The sequence below is a fragment of the Gadus chalcogrammus genome, chromosome 8 (assembly GCF_026213295.1).
Source record: "Gadus chalcogrammus isolate NIFS_2021 chromosome 8, NIFS_Gcha_1.0, whole genome shotgun sequence".
Classification (NCBI taxonomy): Eukaryota; Metazoa; Chordata; class Actinopteri; order Gadiformes; family Gadidae; genus Gadus; species Gadus chalcogrammus.
Window position 1 is genome coordinate 4,935,814 of NC_079419.1, and position 22,476 is coordinate 4,958,289.

General features: G+C 44.7%; 2 protein-coding genes and 1 pseudogene across 2 annotated transcripts; 1 reads left to right on the top strand and 2 right to left on the bottom strand.

Moving 5' to 3' along the window:
• Positions 1-173: 173 nt before the first annotated feature.
• Positions 174-6,065, bottom strand: abcb8 (ATP-binding cassette, sub-family B (MDR/TAP), member 8). The gene is made up of 16 exons (XM_056595932.1): positions 5,731-6,065; positions 5,124-5,460; positions 4,857-5,012; positions 4,451-4,545; positions 4,077-4,182; positions 3,558-3,719; positions 3,369-3,454; positions 3,022-3,119; positions 2,794-2,899; positions 2,660-2,693; positions 2,341-2,477; positions 2,149-2,243; positions 1,889-2,022; positions 1,619-1,766; positions 940-1,190; positions 174-564 (listed from the first exon to the last, which is right to left on the bottom strand). Exons 1-16 carry the CDS (start codon positions 5,826-5,828, stop codon positions 481-483), a joined length of 2,127 nt encoding a protein of 708 aa, XP_056451907.1. The 5' UTR covers positions 5,829-6,065; the 3' UTR covers positions 174-480.
• Positions 5,620-22,347, top strand: atg9b (autophagy related 9B). The gene is made up of 14 exons (XM_056595931.1): positions 5,620-6,864; positions 7,018-7,061; positions 7,347-7,411; positions 7,776-7,946; positions 10,237-10,378; positions 11,050-11,798; positions 12,149-12,302; positions 12,717-12,896; positions 13,340-13,588; positions 13,888-14,129; positions 16,164-16,257; positions 16,500-16,584; positions 17,024-17,202; positions 17,446-22,347. Exons 1-13 carry the CDS (start codon positions 6,756-6,758, stop codon positions 17,182-17,184), a joined length of 2,445 nt encoding a protein of 814 aa, XP_056451906.1. The 5' UTR covers positions 5,620-6,755; the 3' UTR covers positions 17,185-17,202; positions 17,446-22,347.
• LOC130387019 (keratin, type II cytoskeletal 2 oral-like) lies at positions 20,070-22,166 on the bottom strand (annotated as a pseudogene).
• Positions 22,348-22,476: the final 129 nt, after the last annotated feature.

The window sequence follows — 22,476 nt, forward strand, 5'->3', positions numbered from 1 at the left end:
AAGATGCAGTCTGAACAGACTAATGCAATAATCCTTTGAAAGAAGTATACTTCATTAACTTTGGTACACGTAAATTAGTACATATAAAGACTCATCATCCTCTGATCATGAATAATGAATATTGCCACAATTCATAAGCACCAGAGCCATACAACAATAACTTATTTTAACTTAGTGTTTTTAATTCATAATGCAATAAATACAGTACATTTTCTGATAAAATATAAGTTTTATATAAGAAGAGAATAAAACACTGAGGTATTCCATTTAATTAAATTCTGTACAATTATGCTACAGGCAAATAATCCATGGCAGTAAAACCCTATGTCCAGAGACCACTATCATACGAATACAATGATTGGTCCAAATATGTACACTTTACATGTACATATAACCTGATCCCAGTAGTCAAGAGACTCTCATCATAATTGATATGACATTTGTGATGGTACACTTAATCGTAAACACTTGTTAAATCGCTCATTTCTTTGCTTCAGCTCTTTGCCTACGAATCAGATCCGAATAAGGTCCACCTCTGCCGATCAGCTCCAGATGGGTCCCAGCCTTGGAACACAGAACAGAAATGTTGGTTATTTGCAAATGGTTCTCTCACATCAATGTTAAAGGTGACATATTATACCACCAGGGGTGAGTACGGTTAGCCGTCACAAGCCGTTTTGAAAATCGACCTCTTCTGACATCACAAGTGGGCGTGTCCACCTAGATGTGTTCATGATAGATCAGTCTACCAGACTACCCAGTGGACTGTAGCAAACGCTGCTCATCTATCCAACATACATCTACGTGGACACGCCCACTTGTGATGTCAGAAGAGGCATATTTTCAAAACGGCTTGTAATGACTTATCACCAATGTCACTTAAGTGTGACACCCACGGTAAGCGAATCGACACGAGGCCTGCGGCTTCCCTTGCCTCACCTCCACAATGCGGCCGTTGCTCATGACGCAGATCAGGTCCGCCCCCTGGATGGTGCTGAGGCGGTGGGCGATGATCAGCACCGTGCGCCCTTTAGTGGCCCGGTCCAGAGCGTCCTGCACCACCCGCTCTGACTCGGCGTCCAGGGCGCTGGTGGCCTCGTCCAGCACCAGGACGGTGGGGTTCTTGATCAACGCTCGGGCGATGGCGATCCGTTGCTTCTGTCCACCCGACAGGGTCACACCGCGCTCCCCTGGATACAATCGACGCAGAGGATTGAAAACAGCCACACTAATCTCTGATCCATTTCATAGCAGAACCTTTGGGGGGGGGGTGACGGCACAGAGCCAGGGCCGGAAACCGAACACTGCAAAGGGCAGAGTTGCTCCCTTGTTTCCTGTTTCGTTGCAGATTTACTTTACCGTAGAAAACTAATTTGCACTTGTGGATGAAGCTTTCAGAAGAGGACATTTACAATTGCTAGTCAATACCTTTGGAAACCTTTACAAACACGTTACGGTTTACGGTTACCGTTTTTTTACGGTTTACTACGGCTGGCCGAGTTTGTGTTCCACAATGAAACGCTCCCAGACCCCCTCCTCCAGCACAATGGTGGGTCATAACAAATATTAATTTTAAGACAGTGAAACACCCTGAAAAAAAAGCTAAGCAGTACCGTACCGACCACGGTGCCGTAGCCGTCTGGGAAGCTAGTGATGAAACGGTGGGCATTGGCTTGCTTGGCAGCACTGATGACCTCAGCATCTGTAGCCTCAGGCTTGCCAAAGCGGATGTTCTCCATGACAGAGGAGCCGAACAGCACGGGCTCCTTTTACAATCGAGAAGAAAAGGACAATTACCAACAGATGAGCCAGCGAGAGCAATAGGACAGGTATGCAGTTCATTATCCATGAGTGCAATTGAACGTTAAAGAAAAAAAACAATCCTTACTTGATTGATAAATCCGATAACCTGTCCCCTGAGCCAGGACAGGTCAAGCGTTTGGATGTCTAGTCCGTCCAGCATGATGACGCCATTATCTGGGTCGTAGAATCGCTCCAGCAGAGCTGCCACAGTGGACTTTCCTGTGCACATTACATCAATGTGGAAATGTGTTTATGAATGGGATAAATAGCGCAGGATCAAGTAGGTGATTTTGCGGCTTCAAACCAAGGTGAACGGTAATCACTGCTCTAAGAGGCTGTTTTTACCTCCTCCAGATTCACCGACGATGGCAACTGTTTTCGCGGGGGGCAGTGTCAGGTTGAAACCCTTTAAGATCTGATGGCCTGGTCTGGTTGGATAACTACAAAAGGGACAAAAACTTGTTTACTTTATCGCAAGCGTGGCTTTGTAATTTCCGTAGTATCTGTAGTGAACACTGGAGGACAGGTCCCTCTCACGTGAATGAGATGTCCATGAAATCGATCCTCCCGGTCAGGGAAGTGGTAGGGATGCGGCCGCCCCCCAGGACCTGAATGGAGGGCTCCAGGGTCATGTACTCAAACACCCTGGCCCCAGAACTCAGACCCCTCACCACCTGTGGAGCACGTGTTGAGATAAGAAACAGCCTTTATAATCCTTGTTAACAACCAATGACATTGTCCATTGAGAACCAAGCAAAAACTCAGAAAAAAGTGTTGATATGGAGATATTATATAGAAGAAATGACTCCAGGGTGTGGCACATATGTATCATGTTGTGTCATGTTGGCCTACTGACCTGCCCGAATAAGATAGAGATGCTTGCCAGAGACCTGTCGAGAAAGGGTAACATAATTGTGAAATTTAATGTGTGGATTATTGTAACGTGGTGCACTGATCTCGGTCAGATTTAAACAAACCCTGAGGTCTTACCTTTGGACGGTTTGAGAAGCCACCAGGAAGGACATGAGGTCACCTGGGGACATTTCATCACCGGCCAATAGAGATCCTCCAGCGAAAATCGTCCCAAGGACAATGCCTGTGTGAACAATACATAACAGACACATAAACACAGACAACTGTTAAATGAACACAGTCGGATCCTTCTGCAAAGAGCTTTTCATATCGATAAAGAGATGAGAGAGGAAAACAAGACCTTACAATTCAGAGCAACGTTTGACAGGCCTTGGAACACAGCGATTCCATTGCCCAGACTCTCATTCATTTCACAGGACTTCTCGACTTCATAGGAATACAACCTGAAAAAGAAATAGATATTGAAGTAAATATACAATATATAATAGGGGCCAAGATGATGACGTCTGAAAAGACAATGCAATCTTTTTTTGAAAGAAGTACACTTCATTACTTTTGGTACACATCAATAAGTACATATTAAGACTATCCTCTGAGATCATCAGGGGAGAGATCATCCTCTGATCTTGAGTCAAAGAAGTAGCCTATATATGAATGAATACATATTTCAAGTTAACCACACTCTGGCTTACTGCAGCTCCCTTTCCTCCATGGCGAAGGCTTTAACCGTCCGCACGTTTCCCAGCGCCTCGTCGGCAACACCTGTCGCCCTGGATACCTGCAGCCTCACACAGAATTCAGCATCAGATTTGAACAGAAACGGCAGAAAACGAAACAGATTCACATCACATAACAGCGAAAGCCCCAGCGTTTCACCAGACCTGCTCTTGAGCCAATCGAGACAACTTGCGGAGGAATGAGCCAATCAGAGCCCCGCCGCCCACTAGACAGGGCAGAACAACCACGGTCAGGCCGGTGAGTTTAGGTGAAATGATGTAGAGGGAAACAAAGCACCCAACTGTCTGGGTCAGACTCCGCAGACCCTGAGAAAGGCAAATACATACAAGAGAGCAAAGACAAGAAGGGAAGATTAGTCACATGCACATTCAATTCTAGCAATTCACTGTAAAAACTAAAGGAAATATACTACTCCTAACTGGGAATAAATTAGGTCTGCGTAGGTAAACAAGGATTGTCTACTGATAACCAATCAGCATATGGCATATATAATCAGCAAAAAATTGAGTTTTATCTCCTATTATTTATTCATGATTCCAACACATGATTGATGAAAACATTCAATAAACTTACTGGGCCTAGAGTAGCCTACATTATTTCTTAGCAATACACTATAAGTAGACAAACACAACTCTTGTGACTTAATTCTGAAGTACCAGTACCTGAGAGATGACCAGTTTAAAAGAGGACTTGAACTCCTGAATGTCGGAAGTCAGGCGGTTCACGAGCTGCCCAGTTTTATTGGCATCAAAGAACGCCACGTCCTGTCTGACAAAATAACAGCAAAGACACAGCAGGCATTTAGTATGACTGTTGTATAAGTGTTTTACCATGGATCTCACATTGGGAGTGGCTGACAAATAACATTAAAAACATATTGGTTGAGACCTAAAAGGTTTGTTAAGCGAGATAATGGCCACATAAAGCAATGTTACTATCCATACTATGGCAAATACGCTATTGTTTTATTAGCATGATACAATGATGTGCTGCTGAGTCTTTGGTACAAAGGAAGAAACCGGGGGGAATTATTTACCGTAATAAAGCAGCGAAGAGGGTCTTCCTCATGTCTGAGGCCACCCTCTCCCCCACCCTGGACAGCAGAATGATGTAGCCGGTGGTGAGTAGACCCTGGGAAGGAAGAGGAGGAGGAGGTGAATCTGGGATGGATTGTTCCACATTTCCACCGATTTCCATTTGTCCAATGTTTACAGTGACACAAACGGTAATCTGACTTCTAGATTCTATATTCAGTTAATAATAACATTATTATTAGTTTATTCAATCCAGCATGGATTAAAAACGTGTATTCACAGTAAATGTTATGATTTGAAAGGTACAGACGTCACAAATATTGAGAGCTATTAGGTTGGAATAAAACTTCTGGTTTATTCAAGGTTAAATAATAGGCTATTGAGGATATCAGGAACAATGCCACTTACTTGAATACCATAGAGTCCAAGCAACTTGAGGGCGGGACCTCTGATCTCCTGAATATAGTTCCCAGTGTGTTCTCTCATGTAGCGGGCCACAATATTCACCAACTCTCCCAGTATCAAGGGGATTTGAATGTTCAGGATTGCAGCACCGAAAGCAAGCTGATTAGAGGTAAATAACTTGTTTTATTGGGATGAAAACCAACTGTCAACACATTATGTAATTAACATGGAAAAGGTCTAATGTAATTATGTGACTTTAGGCTTGCTTACCACAACAGCACCGAGGAGAGCAAAGAGCTGAGGCTTGACAAATTCCCACAGAATATGCCATTTGAACTCGGGGTCGGGATCTTTAGTTGAAACCTCTGCATGGACGTTGTTATTGAAATCTGCTTCACAGTAAGCGACTCGGCCTGCGAGCCGTGCGGCTATGGTGCAGAAGGCTGGCCCCAGAATAAATTTAAGGGCCACCCCCCGGGGTTTGGAAGTCCGGGGGGCTGCCTGGCGGACAGCTCTTTGGGTCAGACCCCAAATCCGACTGACGGCATTGCCAGGTTGTCGCAAAGATCTACACATGTGTGGCACATGTGATGAATACAACGAGGCTCTGAAACATAAAGAAACGCACGTTTCAGGAATCTCTACAGCACTGCTACTCAATGACTGGCTGACAATACAGTGTTTGACTTTGAGGTGCTGTATACATCGGAATAGTGCAGGTATCGTTTACCAATACCTAAATCACAAATGTATTTGTCAACAGTTTCGAGTTTAGATATTGCAATTATTGTTTTATCATTGTACAGCATCGTTTAAGGACTGAAATAGGAGCACCCAAACACAACAACCAGCCGGACGGCTTATCTGTCAGTCATACCGTGGAGATTTCCATAAATCTGTGGTTTTATTGAACCGCGTGCAGAGCGACCGGACTGGTGCACCAGTGGTTGTTCTGTAACACAGTAGGTGAAGCATATTTCCCCAAGTGAAGGGTAGTACTTCTACAATGAAAGGTAATCGCTAAGCCCCACAGGTCCCAAGGAGCTACATGCGGGCTGCCATGTTGACTGTCACCCAGAGTGCATTTGTCGACCCTTGATCCTCTGGACTTTTGCATAAAAAACATGTAGATCTTTTTTTTTTGCGAGACCACTGACTGCTAATATGTGTGTCATTACGATTCCCCCCCTTAAATATTAATGCATTTTTTGTAACATTGTTCACAAACTGTAATCTAACCGGATGTGACGTCTGATGAATCTCAAGTGACGTCACACATGTTTTGTTGACATTTGTTTGCGAAATACATAACGCGAGAGAGACGCAAACACACATACACACAGAGACGGTTTATTTTGGGAATCCAACTTAACCTCACCCAACACATCACAGACCTCCCGAAAAACAAATACACACACCCGCCGCAGTCCACCATAAAACCAACGGGGAAAAGCTCAACGGGGAACCAAGTCCGACGTCTAGCGCTAGCGAGGAGCGGAGCAGGATTGGAACAAAACAAACCGCGTCCTCCGCCGAGCGGCTGAATCATCCAGGGGCTAGCCAGTAGCCTGTCAGCTGGACGTGTTGACTTAGCTCTCCCCCCCCTGCAGGGGAACACCACGGCTCAGGGCGATGTGGTGGAGCTCCGTCTAGGCTGTAGGCAGTGTTCGTTGGTTAACCTATAGAGGAGTGCGTTTCGGCGGTGCCTGCTTCAGACCGAGCCCGGGATGGTGGAGTGTGACCCCGACTGTCACGCTAGCACACGGCGCCGTTAGCTTGTTTTCCAAGCCCGTACATTATCTTAAAAAAAAATACAAGGGACTGTAGTATACCAAAAAATTAAATAAAGGGTTGAGGACTCGCTTGATACCCCGGGGAAGTGGGTGAAGAATGTGAAGGACAATGGCCAACTTTGAAGCTTACCAGGAGTACCAGAGGATTGAGGACTTTGAGGAGGACTCGCCGCCAGGGGAGGAGGATTTGTTGGTGCATGTGCCAGAAGGCCTGAAGGGTAGTGTACACATCTCTCTTCAAAATACACGTTTCATGTCAATGTGCAATACATTACAGCTTGTAGTTGAACTCGTTTGCTTTTAATATCCCTGCTTTCAGGTTTGTAGCTGGTGATACAGTATGCATCTAACATGCACCGTTTGTCTTGCAGACTCATGGCACCACATCAAGAACCTGGATAACTTCTTCACGAGAATATCCTTTGAATTTGAGGGTCAGGGTTAGTGGTAGTTTTAGTAATTAGTAATAATTTGTAGGCTGCTTGTTAAATGTGGCTCTCAAATGGGCCGATGGTGGCTGCCTGACGGATGATGTTGACATGACAGTGAACAGCATTGAGGATGTCTTATTTGTAATGTAACGAGAAAATAACAATTTCCCTCCTGGTAAAATGTTCTGTAGTGTAATTTGGAATAGTGGCACTGTCTGTCATACTTTTCAGGTGGTGTTTATAAGTGTATTCCTTAATTGACTGTCCACATCTATCATTTCCATCAGAAGAATGGCTTTGCCTGTATGATGTTGTCAGAGTTCTTCGAACTGATGTACGTATAATTCTTTTTTAAAAACTGATAAGGATCAAAAAGCTTGAATATTATTTTCAAGAAAAACAATTACTTGCAGATTATTGAATTTGATATCAACTGTAAAGAACCTTGATGCTGAATAGTCTTCAGGACTATCAATGATTGATCTAAATTACAATGTCTATATCTAGCTACACACACAGTCACAAAAAGTGTGTTAAATAATCTGTTTTTAACAGAGTTAATTAAGAGTTTTTGACAGTCAACTGTCAGTAATATAATTTCAGCGACTCTTGTAAATGTCAAATCTGTGTGTGTCCTCTTAAGAAACTGGAAGAACTTATCCCCATACATATTGTTAACATGCACAATCTCATCACAGTCAGTTCCTGTTTGTGGTCACATTCACAACGTTCCTCTTCAACTGTGTGGAGTATGACATCTTATTCGCCAACCGGGCCGTCAATCACACCGGGACGGGCCAGAACCCATTGGACAGGAACAAAGTCACACTCCCTGATGCTCTCCTGCCTAGCCAGCAGTGCACTGAGAAGTAAGTGTGTTCCCATCTGCAGGTTATCAAAGTCAAGTTAAATGTTGTTTCGACAAGCACTAGGGTGTAAAATATAATGGCAATCACAATCGGTAGAGTAGTGTGGATAAATCTTTAATTCTTCCTAATACAGTCATATTCTGCCTTTCATAATAGGCTGTTTGTTCATTGGTTTGTGTGACATGTGTTTAGAGTACACATTGACAGTAGGGATGCACCGAAATTAAAATTCTTGGCCAAAACCGAATATACTGAAACAGTTGGCCGAAACCGAATACCGAATGTGGCTTTTACTGTTCTTCATTCATTTTGCTTTAATTTTTCACCATTGCATAAATCAAACAATTAAATGTCCTTTATAAACTTTTTTGTCTTGCTTTTCAATAAAAAAACAATTACAAATTTCATACAAAATATTTATTTAATACTGATCGTATAGCAAGAATTTAAGAACAATGTACCTTGAAATAAATGAGTAAAACAATTTTCGGCCGAACATTTTCGGTGGGCGAATATTCGGTGCATCCCTAATTGACAGGCATGTAATTTAGGACAGTCACAGTCCCCCTTCTATGTACCATTTTGTGTTCAGATCTTTATCAAAGCGATTGTCTCAAAGGGTGTCACAGGACTACAGATGGAAATTAGCCCTTGGGCTACAATCTGGCACATTTATGTGTACTGCTGTACATGTTTATTAATGTGCATTGTCGTGAAAAAAAAAAAAAAGGACTGCAGTCAACTCACAATAGATGGCGATATTTTAAAACATGTTTGCTCATTGTTTTATAGGGTATTTTCTACAGCTGTTGAGTTAACAGATTTTGATGAAATAAATAATTATATTTAAGTTTCACCCAATAACAATCAGTCACTATTATTATTTGTAAGATTGACTCAATTTGACCACATCTTTTTTTTCAAGACAACAACAAGACATATGTTGGCTCGCTCCCGGCCATAAATACACATTATGAGTGGTGTGGAAAAACAAGTGTGTTGTTAGAGAGAATACTGCTCATACAACTCATCCCGGTGACTAGCTTTTGCGGTAGATTCTTGTGACATAATGACCCTTTAGTTTTTTCAATCATGGAAGCAATGGTTAGTTCTGGGCTGATGTATAAAGAAGAGCCAGCGGTACTTTGCCTTATTGGTTCATTTGCGGAAATTACCGGTATACCGAGTTCCAGCCTTTTGAGTTTTCAGAAATTGCGCAAGATTGAGACATTACATCTTGAACGGCGTCACCGAGATCAACAATAACAAGTTGCAATAGTCTGGCACTGGGGATGTTTCCCTTGGGAGCTATTCGTGCTCATCGTTCATGAACACACAGACATGCACCACGCTGTCACTGATATCCTCAATGTGGTGAAACTGGTCAACCGAGTAGGGAACCTGACAGCTCAGCTAGACCAGCCATGCCTGACGACCACTTCTCTCTCTCTCTCTCTCTCTCTCTCTCTCTCTCTCTCTCTCTCTCTCTCTCTCTCTCTCTCTCTCTCTCTCTCTCTCTCTCTCTCTCTCTCTCTCTCTCTCTCTCTCTCTCTCTCTCTCTCTCTCTCTCTCTCTCTCTCTCTGCCGGTCTGACTCCAGCATCGCAACAGTTCCTTCCTCTGGTTGTTTTCCTCATAGCCACACTCACGGCTCCCATCGATTTGGCTCCTGCTGCCCACCGTAGTTAAGTGGCTGTTTATATCAGGGCTTAATGACGCACAGTTGAAGCTGGGCATTCTAACTTTAGAACGCCATGACCGGCAGTCTGGAACAATCTCAAACTGCTCTCGGTGATGACCTATAATCCAAGAAGATTGTTTTTGGGAACATTGAGACACTTTCTCCTGTCCCCTGTAATTCAAAAGATAAAGTGTAGGTGACCCCCGACTCTGTCAACAGTGTGTGCGTGTCGCGCTGACATTAACTGTGTATATTGGGGATTTTTATTGGTGGCTGCCTTGAACGATATCCAATGGATTTATTAATGGTTTCATTTTCTTCAAACCTTATTTATTTTTACTATTAAGCTGTTGGCTGGGACTCTGTATAATATATTAAACAAAAACCAAGCGTAACAAAAATTGCATGGTGCCGTGCGTCCTTGGTTTCTCCCGATTTCTGTTGCGTATGCTGAATATTGTCTATAAATTAATCGTGCCTTTTACTGCAAGTGTTGCCATACTTTTACAGTTGGTCATTATTTAAACCCCTTATTGTGGTTTATGTACCCCCTTGTGTTTCAAGCCATCATTTCACATGATTTATACATCAATCTCTTATTTGTATTCAGCATCCAGGAAAACAGCTGGATCATATTCCTCCTGATCATGGCAGCCATCTTCTGGATCTACCGGCTGGTCAAAGTCTTCTGCAACATCCTCAGCTACTGGGAGATCCGGCAGTTCTACATCAAAGCGTTGAAGATTAGGATGGTAAGACCCCACTGCTCGATCCACACCTGCATGTCGGATTAAAGGAGAACTTCAGGATTTTGAAATCTTTTTTTAATGGACTGCATTTAAAAAGCGCTTTTATAACCATCGGCCACTCAAAGCACTTTACAATATTGCCTAACATTCACCCCTGATGCACACATTCACACACCGACGCCTTTGTCAGCCTTACAAGGCGACAGCCAGACACCTCGACACAGGACCCGGGGATCGAGCTAACAACCTTCAGGTTACCAGCCGACCCGCTCTGCCTCCTGCCAACCCCCCCCCCTTTTCCTTAATTCTCGGTCTAAATGACGCATGTGGACAACAATCTTTTAAATTGGTCCAGTATGGAGCGCGGTAGATTCAGCCGTTGCAGCTGCGAAACCGGCTTGTTGTCGGCAATAGTCACTCAGTCCATAATGATGGTGAGAATATGGTCCAGGTGGAAGAATTGATCCTTTAAAAACACAAACCTTTGGGCTCGGTGGCTCAACCCACTGAGCCGCGTGCCCCATGGGAGACACGCATCATTGAGCTATCCTTTTTTACATAGTGGTTTGACCCGGGGACGTGTCCAGAGGGCAATCGAGAACGCTGACTTGGCTCAAAAAAACATAAAGGACAGTACTTTGTCATTGACCTGCGTGTCCGGTGAACCGTTCCAGGACGAGCTGTGCAACTTCACGTGGCAGGAGGTTCAGGACCGGCTCATCAGCCTGCAGCGGGAGCAGCAGATGTGCATCCACAAGAAGGAGCTGACGGAGCTGGACATCTACCACCGCATCCTGCGCTTCAAGAACTACATGGTGGCCATGGTCAACAAGTCCCTGCTGCCCGTGCACCTGCAGCTCCCCCTGCTGGGCGACATCGTGTTCCTCACGCAGGGCCTCAAGTACAACTTTGAGCTCATCCTGTTCTGGGGGCCCGGCTCGCTGTTCCAGAACAAGTGGAACCTGCACCCCAAGTACAAGCGGGCGGGCAACCGGCTGGAGCTGGCGCAGCAGCTGAGCCGCGTGATCCTGCTGATGGGGCTGGCCAACCTGCTGCTGTGCCCCTTCATCCTGGTGTGGCAGGTGCTGTACGCCTTCTTCAGCTACACGGAGGTGATCCGCCGCGAGCCGGGCAGCCTGGGCGCGCGGCGCTGGTCCCTGTACGGCCGGCTGTACCTGCGGCACTTCAACGAGCTCAACCACGAGCTGCACGGGCGGCTGGGCCGCGGCTACAAGCCCACGTCCAAGTACATGAACTCCTTCACGGCGCCGCTCCTGTCGGTGCTGGCCAAGAACGTGGCCTTCTTCTCGGGCTCGGTGCTGGCGGTGCTGATCGCGCTGACGGTGTACGACGAGGACGTGCTGACGGTGCAGCACATCCTGACGGCCATCACCGTGCTGGGCGTGGTCATCACCGTCACCAGGTAGGCCGGCCCGAGGGGGTCGTTGGTTTATTCCTGAATGTCGGAACAGTTTTCTGTAATGTCTGATCGTTTTTATTAAATTATCTTCTGTCATAAATACTTTTTAAAGTGTGTTTGTATAATTAATATTGTTGTATATTCATAATAACAATAATTGATATGCCATACGGTGGACCTGTTTATCCAACTGTCTAACAATACCTTGAGTGCATTTCTACGGAAAAGGCATCTTCGGCCTTGACGGGAATCGAACCCCTGCCCCTTGGCCGAAACAGTGGCGTACGTACACTCGCGCCACGCCACAGGAACAGGGCTAATCCTCCGCGCCTGCTGCTCTCTGCCACACCCAGGTCCTTCATCCCCGACGAGCACATGGTGTGGTGTCCGGAGCAGCTGCTGCAGTGCGTCCTGGCCCACATCCACTACATGCCGGACCACTGGAGGGGCCAGGCCAACAAGGGCGAGACCCGGGACGAGGTGGCCCAGCTGTTCCAGTACAAAGCGGTGAGCCACGGGTTGGGCTGAACGACTTCGTATTGCGATTGCAATTTAGTGTGCGATTTTTTTTTTTTTTTCAAAGTCCCATATGCTCTGTATTATTCGATAAACAAGCAATAAATCACCAACACAACATTGGAAGCAGTCAACATATACATTGCTCTTTCCTTCAGGCCAGGCCTATGTGTTGAGATTAATTGACGCATGAATTGATATTATAACATCTTTATTCAACTATTGAATTGTAAAATAAAAATAAAAACTGATACAGAGATTAGTAAGATTTGTAACTACCGGTAATTAATAAACAAAATATTTTATTAATCGTGATTTTTATTAATCATTAATCGTTCATTCCTAAAACAAAGGCATACCATTCTTAGGACGAAATGTTATGTTGTGTCTCGTTCCACGGGTCAGGTATTCATCCTGGAGGAGCTCCTGAGTCCCATCGTGACGCCCTTCGTCCTCATCTTCCTGCTGAGGAACAAGTCCCTGGAGATCATCGACTTCTTCCGGAACTTCACCGTGGAGGTGGTCGGCGTGGGGGACATCTGCTCCTTCGCCCAGATGGACATCCGACGCCACGGCAACCCAATGGCAAGGCCCTCGTTTTGTCCTTCCGCGTCGTCTCTTACAGTTTGCTCTGCGTGGCGGGCTGTCTGTGAATCCTCTCAGGTGTAATCTTACGTCAAAGTGTCAAAGTGTAGTCCTGTATTGCACGGCTTTGCGCATAAGTCACCCGGTAGATGCAGCACATATCATCGAACAGAAGGTGGGCAATAGGGCTAGGGCATCTTCCTCTCGGGGCTACAGTCGGGCTATGGCCATTGGGGATTCAACCTGGCTAGCATACCACGGCACAGATTCAAGCGGTTGGTGTTGAAGCCTTAGTGAGTCTTCTGTCCGTACGGACAGAAGACTTACCAGCGTTGTCCGTAGGACAGAAAAAAGTAAATCTAGTTTAACAAAAAAAGGATCCGATGTGTAGTGGTTCATCTTTCCGCGCGTCGGCGTCCTAACGTTTCCCCTTACCCCTGCAGTGGATGTCGGAGGGCCGCACGGAGGCCTCCGTCTACCAGCAGGCGGAGAACGGCAAGACGGAGCTGTCGCTCATGCACTTCACCATCAAGAACCCGCGCTGGCAGCCCCCGCAGGACGCCTCCATGTTCATCAGCCACCTGAAGGAGAAGGTGCAGCAGGACGCCCAGGGCGGGCCCTCCGCCCGGCTGCTGCTGTCGGAGGCCCCGCTCTGCGGCTCGCTGCTGCTGTCCAACGAGTCCGGCTCTGGGGTGAGGGGGCAGCCGCGTGCGGGCTGGGGGCTGCTGGGTTCTTCATTGGTTTAAATGTACAATTTACATAAATAATGTTGTTTTCTAATTGCATCACCTATGTTTATATCTCTGAGCATGAGCGACATGAAATTATTCACAAAAAACAATGATCTGAAATGATCATGGAATGAAAAGATAAAACGATTACTAATAATGGTAATTCTAAACGATTGACAATTTAGCATCGACGCACTGATTGGTTGATCTCACGGCGGCCCCACCCTAATGCTGCTCTTCTCCCCCCCACCCCCCCCCAGCCTGACAACCTGCTGGCCAGCGTCCTGGCCCACCCGGTGCTGACCGCGTCGGGGCTGCCCGGCCGGGACCGCGGCTTCCTCCCGCCCAGCACGGCGGCGGCGGCGGCGGCCAGCGTCTTGGCCTCGCTGTCCGCCTCGCAGCTCCACCCCCAACCCGGCCGCAGCCACTCCCTGAACCCCCTGCCCTCCTCCCTGCACCCCGACAGCCCCCTGTACGGCAGCGACCGCACCGTCATGGACAGGTAACCCCCTCCACTCGCCTCCTCCTCCTCCTGCATGTCATCCCACCTTAAAATCAAAGAAAGACACAGTGAATGAAACCCCCAAGGCGTAATCATTGGCACACTTAAAAAATTAAATAAAAGAAAAAATAACATTTTTTATTATTTTTTTATTATTATTATTTTCAAATTTCACAGTACAATGCGGCAGCATAATCATTACTACCGATTTTTTTTGTGCACTTTATTCTGTTTTGGCAATTTCCTCACAGTGCAAATATGTTTTAAATTAGTTACAAAGCAGTGTTCTGAAATGGTATCAATTCATAGTTTTTAAACCTATGTTGTGAGTAATAGAGAAGAAAATATAAAAAATATTGTTGCAAGTGGCCTGTATGCATCGCCTTCACATGGTTTTGCAAAGCTGTACATTTCTTAAAGATATTGATGTGGATGGTTCCAAAATTCTCACATATTCTCGTTTTTTACATTTCTAACAGTGCAAATATGTTTTTGAATGAGTTTCTGAAAATGGTGTTTTAAGATGGGACATGTGTAATTATAATTTGTAAGCCCATGTTGCAAATATAACAACCAACAAAACATTTAAGATGTTGATGCATGATTGTGTTCCAATATCCATACTATCCGTACTTACTAGCCTTAGTTCCTAGTACGTAGGGCGAAAATAAGTGAACTGAGAGGACCCGGATGGTGTCCTCAAAACGGTCAAACCGCGAAGTGTGGATCGATGTACACTTTTCGTACTCACCGGCAGCCATCTTAGCTACGTAGCGGAAGAGGGCGGATCCAGACTGAGCCAAAGTCTGCGCATTTTCCACATAGCCTACATTAATAGTCATTTTGTAGTTTTTATAGCTTTTATAGCTTTTTATAGCTGCTAGGCGTAAAGAGTTCACCGTTCAAAACGGGATGTTTATTGCGGGGGAGGAGCCGCGGCGGCAGTCGTGATGGTGGTTTCCGGTCAGTGCACCACGGAGTATTCGATTTGGAACAACACTGACATCTGAAGATTAGCGCACTTAGTGAGTGCGAATAGTGTGCTACGTTTAAGTGTACTCAAGAAGTATGGATATTGGAACACAGCGTCTTCTGGAAATGTTTTTGGTCGCTGTGTCATAATTCAGCTTAATTTTTAATGTATAGTTGCTTAAGGCACACTCATTAACGGGAACATTTCAAACTGGCACTGCATGTTGAAAAGGTTGCTGACCCCTGCTTTAGACTATGGCAATATTTGTGTTCACCATCCAAGCATAGACGGCACACCAGTTAATACTGACACATAACTATGTGACTGGTTAGGGATAGGCTTGAAACAACGCCAGTCTAAAGGAATCACTCAACACAGCTTAATGGTGTTCTCAAAATAATGCTTGCCTAGTGGTAACTTCAGACAGAACTGCTGATAAACAGTATAATGAACTTGTCAAATCGACTGCCAGCATATATATCAGCCTCATGGCCCAGCCATTTCAACAATAAAACAATCATTCATGATACTATATTTTATATGAAACAACTTTTCTGTTTGGATAATTATCATGGTCAAGAGAATATGTCAAGATACAGCTCATCACTGAGATGAGCTGTATCTGAGTTCACCTCATGACATGTTTCTGAATTCACCTGGATGACTTGCTGCTGAATTCACCTTGACGTCGTAAAGCTGAATTCAGCTTGACAATTTATAGCTGAATTCACCTCGATCATGACATGTAGCTGAATTCACCTTGACGACACATAGCTTAATTCACCTCGATGACATGTAGCTGAATTCACCTCTACGTCGTATAGCGGAATTCACCTTGACGACATGTACCTGAATTCTCCTTGACGACACACTGCTGAATACACCATGACGACGTGTATCTGAATTCTCCTTGACGACACACTGCTGAATTCACCTTGACGACGTGTATCTGAATTCTCCTTGACGACACACTGCTGAATACACCTTGACGACGTGTACCTGAATTCAGGTGAATGTGCTCAGGACTATAACGGCCGAATAACCGCTGTGTCTCTCCGCAGCATGTCCAACAGCGACGCGCGGTTCCGAAGCAGCACGATGCTCTCCGAGTTCTCCTCGGCGGAGATGAGCCTTCACGCCATCTACATGCACGAGGTAACACCATTTAAATCTTGCCGATATTGGCCCATCACAGATATACCGGTTTCGGCGTTGTGTTTGCCGATATGCACCGATATGAAATCTTCAGTAATGGTGTAGATCTATCAGCGTAATCACTGCTTTAAAACTCTTAAACCTCTGAACGGAGCACAGCCGCGTAGACGCTCCCAACACTACCGACTCTAGTAACGGCTCTGGTACATATACATACCTATAAAACATGCTTGTGTTCCCAGGTCCACCAGCAGAGCTCGGCGCCCCAGAGGACTTCAGGGCAGGGCCAGCACCCCGTGCCCATGAGAGAGCTCCACACCAACCCTGGTAAATCAGAAGCCATCGTGTGTGTCCATGTCTGAACAGCATGTGTCTGTTATGGACGGCCCCCTCTTATCGAGCTCACTGTCAACGCGCGCCACTGTTCTGAGAAGCGCGTGAAGAGGCGTCGGCGTCTCGCGGGGTTTAATCAATCCTCCGGCGCCCTCGGGGTAACCGCTCTTGTCCCTTCATCGGTTTATCGCTCATGCCGTGACAAAAAAATGAACCACGGCCCTCCTTCGCTACTCCAGCGTTTGTCTCCGAGACTTCGTCACGTAACGCATGGGAAAAACATCTCCGTCGTTTTGACCTTGCTCCGGTCGTTGCCATGGAAACCGGCACAAAATCCGCCCCGCACTTCCATGGTCGACGACTTCCAGCTCTCCTCCAATGTTCCTCAAACGGCGCCTGCTCGTCCGACACCCTCTTTTTCTCCGGTCCTCAGGTGCGCCTCACTCACACAGCCTCCACTCGACGGCCGGCCTCGCCGGGCCCGCCACCCTGGGGGGCTGGAAGGAGGAGGAAGAGGAGGAGGAGGACCAGGGAGAAGTGGAGGCGGTCGTCAGCGGGTCCGCTCCCCAACCAGACGGCAGGAGTAGCTGCTGAAGTGCCTTCTACCATAAGGTACGGGCTACACACGGTTGAAACCCGTCACACCACCATAGCCTTGAGTTCTCCTTAAAGTTCCTTTAACGGAGGGCAACAAAAATGTCACTTTTTTCTATGTATAATATCTGTGAAGCCCAAGAATATAAAGATAGATAGATAGATGGATATATACTTTATTAATCCCGAGGGAAATTCAAGTATATGAATATATATATGTATATGCGCCCTGATCAATGTTTTCTCTTCCCCTTTTTATAGTGTTTACGCTTTCCTTTACTTCAACGAACACTGTGGCCTTAGTGGATCACCGCGGGGGGGGAAGCTTTGATTGGACCTTTTAAAGCCGTCACTCAAGAGTTTTCAGGCGGTCGGGACTTGATTGGACACTGACCCCCTGTTGGCGCGCCACCACGCCCCTCCTACACCGTCCCGTCAGGCGAAACATGGCAGGGAAAAAACAAGTCTTCCATCGTCTTTCTTCATCTCTATGCCATGACTCAGTATGTATTTATAAATGTTGCCCTCTAATCCTACGGAGTGTTTTGTGCGTGCGTGTGTGTGCGTGTGCGTGCGTGTGTGTGTGTTTGTGCGTGTGCGTGTGAGCGAGAGAGAGATGCAGGGCTGATCACTACAGTGTCCAATGCAACCTGCATATCAACAGACATTGACGTTGCAGCAGAAGGAGCTCTCCGACCCGTTCAGTGTTGAGGCGGTGATCTCTGTCTCTCAGAGCGTTGGAAGCAGCATCCCCTTTCACTTTTCCTTTGAAGAGCAAGAAGGTCTATTTTCTCATTTTTTTTATCTCTAGTAGACTTTATGAGCTTTTACCTGTTGCTCATCTAGATCGTTTTGCTTTTCTGCATCGCCGGAGGGCCTCTGAGAGAGGACAAGCAGTGAGGCGTGGGCTGCCGTGCAATCTGAGGGGTCGTTTATGCATATTTTATCAGACTTGACAACGGGCCTGCCGGGCTTGAGTATAATAGGACTTTAAACTGGAGGAAACGTATGCTTTAAAGCTGCTCCTTTTTTTATTTTGGTCCTCAAAATGTACCAATTGAGACCTAGTATTACTATCTCTGAAACCTTCTATATATTGATTGCCGCTAAGACAGGATTCAAAGTGCCATTTAAAAGTCACGTTACAATTTAATCCAGAAAGTAATATGATTAGGCAGTTGTTTGTTAGCATAAACACAAATAACCCGCTAAAGCTAACCACAATAGGTAGGTCTGAAGTAGATGAGGTCTACACTGAATGTTTTTAATGTGAATCCTAGACGTCAGGAGGATTGGTTCTATTATTTCTGCTACAGTACAATTATTCATCAGGCAGATCTTGGGAAATTATATCAACACATCTATGTATCAAAGTCTGCATTACAGAATGCAGTTCAAAGATTGCAACGCAAAGGCTTTTAAGGATAAGTGTATGTACTAACTTTGATTTTCCATATTCTGAATACAATAATTGCCCTCTCCCCACCCCTTAAAAAAGATTATGCAAACGTTGGATATTTGTGATAGAGATTTGATCACAGTGATTGTAAGGTTGTGAGCTGCTCAGCAAATGATTATGGTTTGCTTGTGAAACAGCATGTTCTCTTTGCTTTGAGCTTTTCAGGTAGGTTTAGTCTAAAATAATAACAATTATATAATTTCTCATCAATCAGGTCATTTTATCTTATATTTATTTGATTGTGTACATTATTTCATATTTCTTCAAAATATTGATTTATCTTAAATTCAACTGTTTTTTCGAGACATAACATTGAACAGGCAATATTGTGATAGGTGAAATTCATGCACAAGAGCTTTATTTTCAGTTAAACTGAAAATAAAGCTAATTAGATCAGAATGCGTTTTGCGCTACTCTTCACATGTGCTCCATTGAAAACGTAGAAGGTGTGTCTACTTGCATTGCTTCCTAAACCATTATCCTGTATTCTGTTATACCACTGTCAGACTTCTGAGAGCAAAGCAATGGTATCGCTCTCCCAAGTGCTGCTTTGTGTTTTGTAACGTGTTTGTGTTTGTGTGCGTTTGGTGTTTTTGAAAGAATAGGTTTTTGACATAGGCTGCACATTTATAATATCACACGACTCAGCATTTTGCACTGACGGAAGGAGAAAAGACGTTTTCAAAAGTCTGGTGTAACTTGCATCAGCGGCGTCGTTTCAAGTGGATTGTGTCTCCGGAAAGGGACAGATAGTTAGTTTCCCGCCCATGAATGACCTCGCTCACTGTTTGTGTGTGTGTGTGTGTATATATATCTATATATATGAGCATCGCATCGAGATCGCCGTGGTCGTCCTCACCGAGCGATCCGCAAAGCACTGTGGCTGTCGTGTACCTCTGGTTTCGTGAACGTTTTCACATGACACAAGACGACGTGTCACACCGTGGAGTATTTCTTTCTGTTGGATTTGTTTTGAAGCTTATGTTTACAGACTTGTAGACAGTTGGATCTTCACTCTTATCTGATTCCCCATCATATTTAATGCCCTCCATATCGACACTTTTGTTCTGTTTTCACCAGTGCCTTAGGGCGTAGTCTTATTATTTCCACCCCAAACCAGCATGTTTTTTCCGTTCACACCTTTTTAGCAGCACATATGTACAGTATTTATTTATTTTCCGTTCTTTTGGCAAGGTGGTCGTGTTGTAGTATCACGTGCGAGTCGTACTCTGGTATCGTGGATGTGGCTTGTGTAACGTCAGTGGAAAACGGGACATCGTGTCTAAAGTCTGTCTTCACAGGAGTGTGTTCACTAACACTAACTGTTGAACCCTGTCATATCGTGGCTTACTCACTATAATCCAGTCTAAGAATCCATATCGACAGAGACAAGGTGCTATGTTTCAATCCTACAGTGTTGGATTGGTTTTGATGCTTTTTTTTTTTTTTACACATTTGCTTTTGTTTTGTTTTTGAGTGACGAAGAAACACAGGCTGATAATAAAACTTGCCAAAAGAACTTATTTTTCAGCGGAGCTTTACGATAACAATTTTGTTTTCCTGTAAGTTAATAGAGAAGCAAATCATATTTTGAGGGTATTTAATCTTTGAAGTGTGTATGCACATGTCGATTTGAAATAAAATGAAATGTGTAAACATAGGTTTTTCATTTATCATTTGAACCTTCACCCTTCAGTGTTCATCAAAGGAAATGAGGTAACAAACCTACAAATATTAACAATAAATTCTGCCCTTTTCGTTCCCAGGAACAATGTTCCAAACTGGGTAAATCAGGGTGCGTCGAGTCTTCTATGAGGCCACAAAAACGCACACCCAATCTGTTTCAAAGTGGTCTTAGATTGTATGGTAATTCTCAAAGTGTACTTTTAAAACTCCCTTTGTAGGATTAGCCTAATATCATTGCAGAATATTTACCACCCATTTGCCAGATGTTGTTTTTCTTTGTAGTACAGGAACGTGGTACTTGGCATTGTAAAAAAGATTATAAGCACATTTTTCTATAGTTTGCATTTGGTTTTTTATCATGAAAACATGGGTACTTTATGGGTGAACTATCAAATCTAAAAAAAGGAAGTGAACAAACAAAACAAGTTCTTGACTATTTGAAAATGCAATATAAATCAAGAAAATAAGTGAGACAGGCTCAAGCCAATGCGCTGCTACCTTTTTTTTTTACCTTAAAGCAGGCTTAGCTATAGTCAGTTTATGCTGTACGCGTTCCGCCGCTGTTTCTGTTTCCCTTCCCGGGCGACGGTAGAACCATGCCCTAAACGACCTCCCCTGCGACCTCTGGACCCACGGGATCCCCTGGAGCCTCTGGACCCACTGGATCCCTTGGAGCCTCTGGACCCACTGGACCCCCTAGATCCGCCACGGCCCGCTTTTCCTGATCCACGGCCAGACCTGCTCCTTCTCACTCTGGTCTGTTATCAGGAGATGGCACAGAAATGGATGCAGGGTTAAAGAGGTGAGGATTCAGATTGGTTCGAGGTCGAGACAATAGGGTGAAAGATGTACAGATTCAACAATTTGTCACTGCTTAAAATAATGTATTCCGCTTAATAAAATAATTTAGTATTCTTGATGGTTACATTTACTACTGCACTGTTTAATTAACTATTCGGGCAACTGCACACACATCATTACATGTGAATGTGATGTTCTTCGTGAATCATCTGGAGAACATCACATCATTACATGTGAATGTGATGTTCTTCATGAATCGCATGGAAAAGTTCACATCATTACATGAGCACGTGATGTTCTTCATGAATCATAAGAATAACATTCTCATCAGCTCTACATAGATACATCTTTTTTTTTAAGTTTGGATAAGCCTTACCAGGGTTGCCTCCTTGATTGCAGCATCACAGTTGAACTGAAAGCCTTGAATGTCAGCATCTTGGTTTATGTAGCTCAGGGTGAAATTGCAATTCATAATTTTCTGGAAAAGACCAAAATGTGGAAATAGTTCATTACAATTTCAAAATAACATTGTCATGTGAATCTAACATTACTAAAAATACACGTTTTTCAAGAAAGGATGGTTGTACATGCTTACCCCGTTTTCCTTTAGTGGACATTGCTGTCCGGGCATGGAAGTGTTCACTTGGCTGCAGTCTAACTCTTGTGCAGGGAATGTCATTTTTCTCACTGACATGGTGGACAGGTCCACACCCTCTGGATAGACCTGTATCAAAGATAGACATAGTTCACGTTAATGCAATAGTAGCCATCTTTCATTTCAGCATTAAATGGCATTATAGACATGGCATCAAGACAAAGTGCTGAAGCTGTTTTCTATGCTTACAGTTTCATCCCGAAGCTGGTCCAGCAGGGGGCGGAAGTTTTTCAGAGGAAAGATAAAGGGGTCCGGGATCATCTGAGCCTCCGCCAGTAAGGTAACCGCAGCGAAGCACAACAATCTCATCTGAGTCGTCATTTTCAGTTTGGCTTTGTGCTGAACAATTCCGAACTCAACGAGAGCCTGAGCGGTTCTTATATAGCAGGCTTATGACCGTTGAGCCACCTCGGTGAAACTTCCTGTGGCGTTATGTTGGCCCATTTTACGGGAAGCGTCCTGTTTTTTTTCTCTGTTTCATTGGTAGGTCAAAAAATGAATGCAAGTCTGTCCCTGTTGCAATTGTAAAGATTTAATTTGACAGATTTTTGACAGATCGTTTTAAGAGTTGTTATTAACACATGCATTTCAAATATCCCCAGTATAAGCATAATATTCAGGAAAAAGAGAAAATACCCCATATTGTTGTGAAACATGTTCTGAAATCGCTATGTATGTATGTAAGGTGTCC

What these genes read in the sequence shown, in the direction of transcription:
- abcb8 (XM_056595932.1), bottom strand. Translation starts at nt 5,828, where the DNA reads ATGCTTCACCTACTGTGTTACAGAACAACCACTGGTGCACCAGTCCGG. An exon ending in GATTTATGGAAATCTCCACG is followed by an intron (nt 5,461 to 5,730) that starts GTATGACTGACA and finishes TTTATGTTTCAG; the next exon opens with AGCCTCGTTGTATTCATCAC. An exon ending in GTCAAACGTTGCTCTGAATT is followed by an intron (nt 2,900 to 3,021) that starts GTAAGGTCTTGT and finishes TTGTTCACACAG; the next exon opens with GCATTGTCCTTGGGACGATT.
- atg9b (XM_056595931.1), top strand. Translation starts at nt 6,756, where the DNA reads ATGGCCAACTTTGAAGCTTACCAGGAGTACCAGAGGATTGAGGACTTT. An exon ending in TCAGAGTTCTTCGAACTGAT is followed by an intron (nt 7,412 to 7,775) that starts GTACGTATAATT and finishes ATCTCATCACAG; the next exon opens with TCAGTTCCTGTTTGTGGTCA. An exon ending in AGCTGTTCCAGTACAAAGCG is followed by an intron (nt 12,303 to 12,716) that starts GTGAGCCACGGG and finishes TCCACGGGTCAG; the next exon opens with GTATTCATCCTGGAGGAGCT.